This window comes from Phalaenopsis equestris, unplaced genomic scaffold (assembly GCF_001263595.1).
Source record: "Phalaenopsis equestris unplaced genomic scaffold, ASM126359v1 Scaffold000077, whole genome shotgun sequence".
NCBI lineage: Eukaryota > Viridiplantae > Streptophyta > Magnoliopsida > Asparagales > Orchidaceae > Phalaenopsis > Phalaenopsis equestris.
The window spans coordinates 184,531-196,340 of NW_018164519.1; the positions used below are offsets into that span (position 1 = coordinate 184,531).

Consider the following 11,810-nt stretch of genomic DNA (forward strand, 5'->3'; position numbering starts at 1 on the left):
AAAAATGAGAGTGAACTTAGAAATCTATTTCAAATCCATCATTTTTTTTGGCTGATTAATGTTTTTCTTTTGGAATTCTCATATTTGATGATGATTCGATCATGCACTCTGTACCTGATTTCTCCAGATGATCCTTCAACAAATGGAACTCATAACCAGCACAGATGTAGTGCGGAACCTATGCAAGAAAATGGCGCCTCCTTTAGTGACTCTCCTTTCTGCGGAACCTGAACTTCAATATGTAGCTCTACGGAATATCAGTCTTATTGTACAGAAACGACCTACAATTCTAGCGCATGAAATAAAGGTGAGTTAAAATGTGCAAACATGTTGTTATTCTACGTTACTAATTTGTAATGCTTACTAGAATCTGGCCCAATTGTGCTTTAGGTTTTTTTCTGCAAGTACAATGATCCCATATATGTTAAGATGGAGAAGCTGGAGATTATGATTAAGCTTGCTTCTGATCGAAACATAGACCAGGTGCAAAAATGTAATTATGTTGTGTTTTTATATCAAATGCAAAATCCATTACTACAATTTTTTTAGTTGACCATCTGATGGGTACCTTGAGAGGGATTGGCTGAGTTACATTCAAATTTTCAAAGCATCCCAAACATTGCTATTTACAAATCAAGCAGCCAGATGAATTTTTGAACTACCAAACTGATGCATTTAGACCCACGTGTCGCAATCAAACCATTAAGAATTGATAAAAATTAAAAATATGGGTTGGGGTTTTATCATAAAGTTTGTTAATTGATGAGAATTTCAAAATTGGATGAAAGAGGGTGCTTGATTTGTATATAGTAATGTTTCTCTTGCTCTGTATGTAACTGCCCCTTTTTTTTGCAGAAACAAACTTTACTGATGAGACTTTCCTCAAATTTTAGCTTTTGAAAGTGGATTCTCTCTTTCACTCTGTGTGCGCGTGTTATAATGCCTTACATTAATGTTAAAGTATGGTTATAAAAAAAAACTCAAAATTAGGAGAGAAATGTATTTTGAAATGAAGTTTTTTCTATTGCTTTTTATTTGATAGATTCAGATGCGGGTTTTTTTGTCTTATTGTTCCTTACAATATAATATAGAAATATGAACCTGCTGGAGATTTTGAAATTGTTGGAAGATATTCACAGCAAGTAATTTGAAGAAAATTTTAATTAACCATAAAATCCTAAGATTCTCTCATCTACTGTACTTTTCTTCTTTTGTTATACAATCTTTCGTTTCCTCTTCATCACTTTTTTTTTTTTAACTTTCTTTACAAAGGTTTTTCTTAGTTTAATTATATTTTCCCTTGATTCATTTAGGTGAAATTTTTTTTCCACATAGATTATTGAAATATTAGTTGGTTCTTGGCCCTCTTTAACAAGGACCTTTATTTTTCCCTTTCATGTTTCGGCTTCCCCTCCCATGCTTTTTACTGGTTTCTTTTTATACTTGTTCTTTTTTCTGATTTTTCTATTCTTTCCCTGTATCCATTCTTCATGTGGCTCTAAAATTTCCTCCCTGACTCCATAGAAATCTTTTGAGCGATTTCAGGTTAATTTTTCAGGATGTAGATTGGGCGCTTAGATAAGAAAATGGCCATAAATTTCAATGACCTATAAGGAATGTATGATCTAGCTAGAGATTTTTATAGGTGCAAGCTCTTCTAGTTAATTATCCTTTTTTGATTGCAAGAGAGAACTTTTAATTAAGAGTAGTTTATGTGCCGTGAGATGTAGGACACGGGAGTTCCCGTGATGCTGTGGTTTCCATGATTCCTTGGTCCTGCGAGTATGGGAATAACCACAGAAGCTGCCTTTTTTATTTTATTTTATTGAAGTTATTTTCAACAATTTTCAACAATTTTTTTTTTTTTTGCTTCTTTACTTTCTAGTTCTTTTATATTTTACTAGTTTCTAATTAGATTATTTCCTATTAGGAGACCTTTATATACGAGTATTGAGTTGTTTTGATTTTCAATTTGTTAATTTTATGAATTTGAAAAATGTTTCTATGAATTTTGCTTTTCGGAGTGCTATATCATATTCCTTTTGCAATTATTTTGTTTAGGAATATGTGGTGAAACCTCCTCGCCGCCCGAACGTTGTCGATTCAATATTTTATGTGCTATTTGTAGTCGGGATAGCCATCGAAAGCGTCTAACTGTTAACTTTATCCCCATAATCTCTTCCTAACATTGTAAGCCCCACATCTTAGCCTTCCCTCGCTATTCCTCAACGATCTTCCCGTAAAACCAACAAAACATCTTCTAGGCGCCCTAGAATGGTATCACTAGGTATCAGAGCCTGGAAAACCCTAGAACGGTATTATCTGGTATCAGAGCTCGATAAGCTCTAGATTTCAGGGTTTTGTCTTCCTTTCCTTAAATTGAAATTCTAAATAATTTAACCTAACTACCCCAAAAAAAAAAAAAAAAAATTTCTCGCATCATTCCTGCCGCAATTGTTAGCTCTAAGCTTAAAGTTTTTAAAATTCAACCTTCCTATCTCAACCAAAATTTCACCACAATGCATACACCAAAACCTAAGCTCCGACCAACCCTGATTTGCAATCTTACATTGGCTTGAAACGTGATCGGGAGGAAAGGACACTATGCAGCTAAGGAGAAACTCTCAACGAACTGTTTGATAACTTGCTATGCAGGATATGTAGCAGAAAATCTTCCAACTGCAGCAAATGCTTACCGTGTTTGGGAGGAGACAATCATGTGAGGTCACCCATGACTACAACAGTGACTCGCCAGATCTAGAAGAAGTGAATCTGTTTCACTGGACAATTTCTAGTGTTTAAGAACTAATACCTCCTAAATTTGACATGAAATATCGAAGAAGAATCCCAGACTTTGGAGTGAAGATCGACATGTCAGATTTTGACCATCGCATGAATTCATCGAGTGGCTGTAGCTAATGGAACGTGACTTTGAGTACAAGGATGTTCCACTAGACAGAAGGGTAAAGTTGACAACCATCAAGCTTAGGATGAATGCTTCCTTGTGGTTTGAAAATTTAAAACGCCCATAACTCCATAAGGGAAAAAAAATCACAACCTGATACAAGATGAGAAGGGACATGAAGTCAAATATCTCCCATCATATTATAGACGTGAAATGTTCTTGAGGCTTCACCAATTATTGCAACAAGATTTCTTAGTAGAGTAGACAGTTTGAGTTCAAGTAGCTTATATTGAGGCGTGAGCTAGTTGGGCATGAGAAAAACACCATAGCTCGATATCTGGGAGGATTGATACCGTTTATTGGCAACATGGTCCAATTACAATCCTAGTGAACATTACAGGATATTCAAACCTAGCTCTGAAGGTGGAGAGACAATATAACAATATCAAGTCCACACCACCCTTTAAATGTGGCTCAACCACATGATCATTTAGCTAAAGTAGACCAGTGGAGCACTTGAGTCAACTCTACTAGAGGAGAGGCCCGTATCGAGTGGAGAAAAGATGGAGACCGCCAATACTTCTAAATCCGTCCCAGCTAGGAAATGCTGGAAGTACCATAGTGCTGGGTATGATTGCTAAGAAAAAGGACGAATGATTGCTAAAACAAAAGGATAATATATTTCACTGAGCAGGGTGCAATGGAGGAAGCAGAGGGTGAGACCCAGAGAAGGAGAATTATTAAGAGGAGTACTAGATACCTGGATATGAGGGATGCTAGTAATCCGATGGGTTTTTTAGACTGAGTCCATGAGAGAGCAACAATGGCTTTGCCATAGCATATTTCTTACGAATTGCACCATGAAGGAGTAGTTTGCAACATCATTATAGGTGGAGCTAGCTCTAAAAATGTGACATCGATGTTGTTGGTGGATAGATTGAGCCGCACTACTCAGAAGTATTTTCAACTATATTCGTTGGCCTGGTTAAAGCAGGGGAGTAAGATCAGTGTTGACAGGAGATGCCTCATGTAGTTTTTCTATAGGAGACTAGCTGTAAGATCAAATTTCATGTGATGACGTGCCTGTATGCATGTCATTCTTTTGGGCCGATCGTGATAATATGATGGGCACATTTAACGATGGCCACAAAACACCTACTTATTTATCAAGGACGGGAAGTGTATTGTACTTCTGTCATTGGAGGAGTCTGTTGTTGTGGGTACTCTTGCCATGATGGGAGCTTTAGTGGCTCTTACCACATTTTAAAAGGCTATGAAGAGAGGCCAATGAAACTGGCCTCGGTGATGCTAGAAGCGAGTGCCATAAAACTTGAGGCAATGCGGCCCCACTACTTTGCCACTATTGAGAGCTACCTAGCATGTCATCATTTCAAATTGAGATGTGAATGCTTTGAGCTATTTTTGGAAGGCTCTATGGAGTAAGTTAGGTACTAAGTCATAAGTTAATCCAACAGTGTCATCATTGATAAATTGTCAGATAGGAGTTTTATGAGGAATGAACATCAGACAATGGGATCCAGGCGTTTCCGACGAGGGCAAAACCTCTTCTAACCCGGGAGAGTGATGCGGGACGCGTGAGTTCCCACTTTACTGCAGTTTTCGTGACTCACAACTCCTGCAAGTGCGAGAATAGCTGCAAAAGATGCCTTTTTATCTTATTTATGTTATTTTCAACAATTTCCCTCCTTTTTTTTCTTTTTTCTTTCTAGTTGTTTCCTATTTTCCTAGTTTCTAGTTAGACTATTTTCTTCTATGAGACTTTTACATGTGTATTGGGTTGTTTGGATTTTCCGTTTGTTGATTTTATGAATTTGAGAGATGTTTCTCTGAATTTTTCTCTCCTTAGTGTTGTATACTCTTCCTTCTGCAAATGGGGTATTTGTATCTTGCTTAGGAACAAGGTGGTGGAACCTCATCATTGCCCGAATGTTGGCGATTCATATTTTTCTCCATTGTTTGCAGCTGGGATGGCCGTCGATGATGTTAAAGTTGATGTCTAACGACAGCTTTATTCTCGTAATCCCTTCCAAACACCTTAATCCCCACATCTTTGCCTTCCCTCACCATTCCACAACCACCTCTTTGCAAAACCTGCTCCTAAAACACCTTCTAGGCACCCTAGAAAGGTATCACTATGAAGTTTTTTATGTTTTGCTTGAATCACAACAATTTGGATTTCAAGAAGGGATTTATTGCTATCAGCTTATTTAATGTAGTGGAGAAATGATGAAATGCGATCAATATCTTATGATTTCGTTATAGTGATTTTCATGAATCTTCATATTTTTTGTGGACATTGTCGAGTCAATATGATTAAATGCTTATTCCTAGCAACTATGAATTGCATCATTTAAGGGCATCTTATAGATTTGGGGCGAAAATTTTGAAGGGTACATTTTTAAGCCGTTCATTTCTAACTTATAGCCTCATTCTCTATTGATTCTTTCTTATAATTCTGATCTCATAGGCGAGCTTAGGTCGTAACTATAATACAATGATATTGTCGCAATTAAGTTTACTCTAGTCCGTGATTTTTTTGTTGTGTGGTTATATGGATGCATTTGATATGATATTGAATCTTTACGAGCTTTGATCGAATTTAAAGTTTTCGTTCTAAATAAATTGTTGCAAATGAGGGATGGATAATTGGTCTAAGTGTGAAGCGTCTTGCTTGATTTTCTTTTTTTTTTAATTATTTAGTTTCATTTTTTTTTTACAATGTCTATAATTGAAGTTCTCTTCAACTATGATATTATTTTAATGAACGAGTGAGTGAAGCGATGTGCAAGGGAGAGGTAGACAGAAAATGAACGAGTGAGTGAAGCGATGTGCAAGGGAGAGGTAGACAGAGAGGTAGCGAAAAATGGGGGAGAGTTTGCTCGTGCGATTTGCAAGAAAGTGAGAAATGTGGATGAAGTCAAGAGGAAAACTCTAAGAGAGTTTTTTTTTATATTTATTGTTTTCCTCTATATTTTTAATATTATTTTGATTTTTTTTTATTTTGGATTTTTCTTGATAAGAGGTTTGGTGATTATGTGGGGTCATGTAATTGTGAACCGGAGAATTTGTGACAGTATGAAAAACTTAAGAAAGCCTAACAAGATGCGAAAGAGAAAACACCTTGAAATGGGGATTAAAGATTGAACAATTAAATCTTGCTCGGATATCAAAATTGAAGAACGAGTGAGAGGAAGATCTGAACACAACTTATAGCGATTGGCATACACATCTTGGTTCTAAGGAGATCTGATTGGCTTCTCAAATAATAAAATTTTGTTCAATGTTCAATCTGATCACAAACCATTAATCCCTGTCTATACAAATATAATTGCAAGGATAAAGCCACAAATATTTTGAATTCAAACCTATTCCCTATAAGCTTTTAAATTTTAAACTAATTTTAATTAAAGAAGATTTTTAAAGCTAATAAAAATATGATCTCTTAGTGGTGAACGTTAGTATGTTACTTAGAAAGTAAATTGGATGAAGTGATGAAAACAATAATGACCATGTTAACATATTTCACTAACCTACTGTTAAAGATGAGAGAATCACACAATTCAACACTTTTCTGGGTGACATGGCCAACGTAATGATGGCCATGTTTGGCATAAATGACCAAAATACTGTAGATGTGGGTAGCTTTTGGTAATCTTACAAATTATAATTGATAGATTAAACTTGACATGGTGCCAACTTAAATTTAAATAACCTACACTCAAACTAAGAAGAGCATGATTTAGATTGCATGAGACATAGTAATACATCGTCTATGGTTGAGGCATTGCTTATACATTTAAATAATGTTGATTTGGAAGCCTTTATATTGTTTGTTGAAGAGAATAAATAATGCAATCGGATACTTGTAACATGAATGCTTTCATATGTTGTGTTCGGGAGAGGCAGAATTTTAGCGAAGGTTTAAATTTGTAGTTGGCAAGTGTGAAGTTCACGTTTGGTGGATAGTTGCCATCTAAGCATTTTTGCGCATTACTGAGTCTATTTGTATACTTTTCTTGTAATTTTATTATCCAACGCTTTCTGGTTTCACTTATTAAATAGGGAGTCATATATCAATCTTGACCATATAACAATCCTATAATTTTGGCCAAAACTCTGTCCAACTAAATTATCTTTAAGTTACCCTATCAGATCTTCTCTCCTTGATCCTCATAATCAAAAGCCTAGAACCCGATTAAACCAAATCTCAAGGATAGTCGAACAACTCCACAGTAGCCTTTAGGCCTATTCCATCCATTGATGAACTAAACTTCAACGATTCTTGGACACATTAAGCCAGCTTAACTATAGCGTAAAGATCAAAAAATCCCTTGAAACTAGAGACTTTCAAGGCCATATAGAATTATGCTATCTCATATAATGATCAAACTTCACACTCTGCATGTTTGCTTTTCTTTTGATTTGGGTAGTCGACCAACTTAATAAAATGAGGAACTTGTTAAGTCACCATGAATTTGATAAAGTGCATTCGCCAGAAAAAAATAGAGTAGTTTGATGATAATTGGGCGCTCGTTAGAGTTGAGTCTGCTAAAAGTCTTCTCAAGATTTTTCTTGCTTGAATCAATAACCAAATAAGGCATTGTTGATTGAGACTTGTCTTGCATCAACTATCAGATGATTTATAACAACATATAGTGTGACATGTGAGAGTGTGGCATGTGTAGATTATACGCATGATGATGATTGATATGTTGGGTGCGAGCAGGTTTAATGGGTGGAGAATTATGTATAGAATGAAAATTCGACCAAAATTAAAAATGGGCCCAAAAGGTCTTGTAAATTTGTCCAGTTTAGCTCCTTGCAACTCGGTTTGACTCCTATCGGTTCGACTCCTATTGGCTTAAAAATTTGTTTTTTCTTGGCTGAAATAGCTGAATTGTGCTGCATCTCTTAGGTTGAGAAATGGTAATACAGAAGGCTTACTTCACTTTTAAGTTCTACTGGTCATGCATAATCTTAAGGATTACATTAGATGTGGGAATCTTTTTAATGCTATTATTTTAGTTTCCCATCTGCATCATTGAATTTCAGTATCTACTTAGCATATTGCCATTTACCAGTTTAGCACTTTGCTTTTCCATCGCCTATTTTAACATAAAACTTAATTTCAAAAGCAGATAATTTTGCAGTTTTCATGTGCTGAGATGATTTTTGAGCAGGTTCTGTTGGAATTCAAAGAATATGCGACAGAAGTAGATGTGGATTTTGTTAGAAAGGCAGTTCGAGCAATTGGTCGCTGTGCTATCAAGTTAGAGAGAGCTGCAGAGAGGTGTATTAGTGTTCTACTTGAGCTGATAAAGGTAAAAGTAAACTATGTTGTACAAGAAGCTATTATTGTCATCAAGGACATTTTCAGGCGCTATCCCAATACGTAAGTGCATGATGACATTTCTCGTTTATTTATATGTTTTTTCGAATGAAAGTCTGCTTTGATCATTGAGACATTTTCTTTTCTTTGCTCTGTCTACACTTAGCTATGAGTCCATCATTGCCACACTCTGTGAGAGCTTAGACACTTTGGACGAGCCTGAAGCTAAGGTACTAGCCTATTATTGGCAGGATAGATAATGGACTTGTGCATATTGTATTACTTCTTTCTTGATGTTTATGGGTTTTTCAGGCATCAATGATTTGGATTATTGGAGAATATGCTGAGAGAATTGACAATGCTGATGAGCTTCTTGAAAGTTTCCTTGAAACTTTTCCAGAGGAGCAAGCGATGGTACAGCTACAATTACTCACTGCAACTGTCAAATTGTTTCTCAAAAAGCCAACTGAAGGACCGCAGCAGATGATCCAGGTTTGTCATGTTCATGTTCATCATTATTTCTTTTCTGTCTTTCTATTGCAGTAGTTATTTTCAGTGGACTATCAGTTCTGCGATTACTCAATGTGAAATTAGTGTATTGATATCATGGCTGTTCAAAAAGATGCATCTTTTGGTTTAACTATCATTTATTTTATTACTATGCATTTCATGCTTTTAACTCTTTTCTTTAAATATTTGTGTTGTTTATCGTTGGGTTGAATAGTAAATTTATAGAAACAAGCCACTATTTTGGGCACGTTTTCTCATGTTTCTGTTTTGTTTGTTTTTCAGGTTGTTCTTAATAATGCTACTATGGAGACAGACAATCCTGATTTACGTGATCGAGCATATATATATTGGCGTCTTCTTTCTACTGATCCTGAGGTATTATTAGCGTCCAAATTCCACTAGGTATATTTGTAAAGGCCATTTTGTTATGTCTAATCTTTTGTCTTTACCAGGCTGCTAAAGATGTTGTTCTAGCCGAGAAGCCAGTAATCAGTGACGATTCAAACAGCCTTGAGCCTTCACTTCTTGATGAACTCCTTGGAAACATTGCCACCCTTTCTTCAGTTTATCATAAGTTACCTGAAGCATTTGTGAGCCGTGCAAAATTAGCTTATGCTAGGCCAGATGATGAGGAGTATCCAGCTGCTGCTGAAATGGGTAATTCTGAGTCTCCATCTTCTGAAGTAGATGGGGCAGCAGCCACTTCTACTCAAAGTTTCACTTCGCATGAGACAGCCAGGCAGCCCGGACTAGGCGCAGCACCTCCAACCCCACCATCAGCACCCACTTCACCGCCTGCTTCTGTGCCAGATTTACTTGGTGATTTGCTTGGCTTGGACAATGCACTCGTTCATGTTGACCAGCCAATTGTCCCTTCAGGGTGAATATTCCAACTTAGCAATAGAGCAAAGGAACTAAAGAAAACGAATGAACTTGATAATACTATTCTTATCATTTCTATTTTCATCATTTATTGTAACTATTGCACCTATATATTGTAACTATTGCACCGAACTATATATATATTGTAACTATTGCACCGAACTTTGTAGGCCACCACTACCTGTTTTACTGCCATCATCGACTGGTCAAGGTCTTCAGATTAGCGGACAGCTTATCAGGCGTGATGGACAAGTGTTCTACAGCTTATTGCTTGAAAACAACTCTCAGATCGTCTTAGATGGATTCATGATACAATTTAACAAAAACACATTTGGTCTTGCAGCTGTTGGACAATTACAGGTGATTGATTGTGTTACATGGGCTTTGTAAAGCATCAGAAACTTAACTCATTGGACTGATTGTCTTGTTTTTTAATTATCAAATTTTTTAGGTTCCACCTTTGCAACCCCATGATTCGGCGAGAACCCTTTTACCTATGGTCATGTTTCAAAATATTTCTCCTGGGCCACCAAACTCTCTTCTACAGGTTGCAGTGAAAAACAATCAGCAGCCAGTCTGGTACTTTAATGATAAAATCTCAGTGCATGTATTCTTCTCAGAGGATGGTAGAATGGAACGTGCAAGCTTTCTTGAGGTAAATGTAGTTTATAATTTATGAATTGTTGGTTCTCTTTTTGTTGCTTTCTAATCTTGGATATCTCATTTGATAATTGGGTGATAAAATCACACTTAACACCATGTTTGCTTGAAAATAATTGAGCTCTGCAAAATGTGGATGACAAAGCTAGATTAAATATTATATTAGCTTGAAATGAACACCAAGAAATAAAAATACACTCATGAATTTGTAGCAATTAGGCCTGTCAATCAAGCCTACAATCACTCCCCTAGTTTCCCTTTTGAAACTCCACTATACACGACTTAATGACAAGTGCGAGCAAAACTTATCATCTCTCTAGGTTTTGATTAAACCAACATATTTTTCTGAGATCAATATCAACCTTTGCATGTATTACTTAAGATTCAAGAATAAGATAATGGTATGCCAAAAACTTATATTTTAAAGGTTTACAAGGGAAGCGTCATAAAAGAAAACACTTGCAATGCCAAAAACTTTTGTTTGAGAAGGAAATATTTGCTATGAAGAATGAGAATGAAGGTTTAGGGAATTGAAACAATACTATTTAAAGAAACTCCCACACAAGTTTTAGCTAAGGAGGCGTAGAAGTACATCACAAATGATCTTGCAGATGAAAAGTCTTCAAAGTTTTCTTAAGTTTGAGAGATCTGAGGAGCTTGTCAGCAAGTGAAATCTTATGAGTTATGATTCTATTTTTCATTAAGTTAATTTAGTCCAAATGTGGGGAGTATTTATAGGCAAAGTGATCCATTAAGAGCTGGCCATGTGTAATTTGCAGGAATTTTATATATTGAAGATCGAATTTCATTTTGGTTCATTACATGGTCTCAGTTGAGAAGGATATCACTGAAGAAAATCTTCAAGATGTATTATTTCCATTCTAAATTTTGTATGAAATAAAGGGATTTGGATTTTTAATGCGAGTTAGGTACTGATTTCGTGAATATTGAAGATCGAATTTCATTTTGGTTCATTACATGTTCTCAGTTGAGAAGGATATCACTGAAGAAAATCTTTCAAGATGCATTATTTCCATTCTAAATTTTGTATGAATAAAGGGTTTTGGACTTTTAATGCAATTTAGGTACTGATTTCGTGATGTTTTGTTTGTTAGCGCAACTGACATACTAATGGTTCTCAGTTGAGAAGGATACCACTGAAGCAAATATTTCAAGCTGCATTATTTCCATTCTAAATTTTGTTTGAAATAAAGGGATATAGATTTTTAATGCGATTTAGGTACTGATTTCGTGAAGTTTTGTTCGTTAGCTCTAATGACATACTAAGGTGCATTGGTAGAATGGACATATTTGGACATTTGAAGCGTCATGCATGGTATCCTTTAGCCAAAATACATTTTTTCAAGACGTTTGAGGATAAATAGTTTGCAAGTGGCTACAAGATTTTAAAGTTTGCAAGTGGCTACAAGATTTTTAAAGTTCATGTTTTCTCATCCAAAGAACTCTGTCAAAATTCAATAAACTTGGCCAAGATTTTGATTT

At 35.8% G+C, this 11,810-nt stretch overlaps 1 protein-coding gene across 1 annotated transcript in view; it reads left to right on the plus strand.

Moving 5' to 3' along the window:
- Positions 1 to 11,810, plus strand: part of LOC110019756 (beta-adaptin-like protein C) — a 53,751-nt gene that overhangs the window by 38,422 nt on the left and 3,519 nt on the right. The window contains exons 6-14 of the mRNA XM_020717561.1: positions 128 to 307; positions 391 to 483; positions 8,107 to 8,318; positions 8,422 to 8,485; positions 8,568 to 8,747; positions 9,048 to 9,140; positions 9,218 to 9,645; positions 9,818 to 10,007; positions 10,099 to 10,302. Of these exons, the coding sequence (XP_020573220.1) occupies positions 128 to 307; positions 391 to 483; positions 8,107 to 8,318; positions 8,422 to 8,485; positions 8,568 to 8,747; positions 9,048 to 9,140; positions 9,218 to 9,645; positions 9,818 to 10,007; positions 10,099 to 10,302 (1,644 nt within the window). The remainder of the gene's footprint in view (positions 1 to 127; positions 308 to 390; positions 484 to 8,106; positions 8,319 to 8,421; positions 8,486 to 8,567; positions 8,748 to 9,047; positions 9,141 to 9,217; positions 9,646 to 9,817; positions 10,008 to 10,098; positions 10,303 to 11,810) is intronic.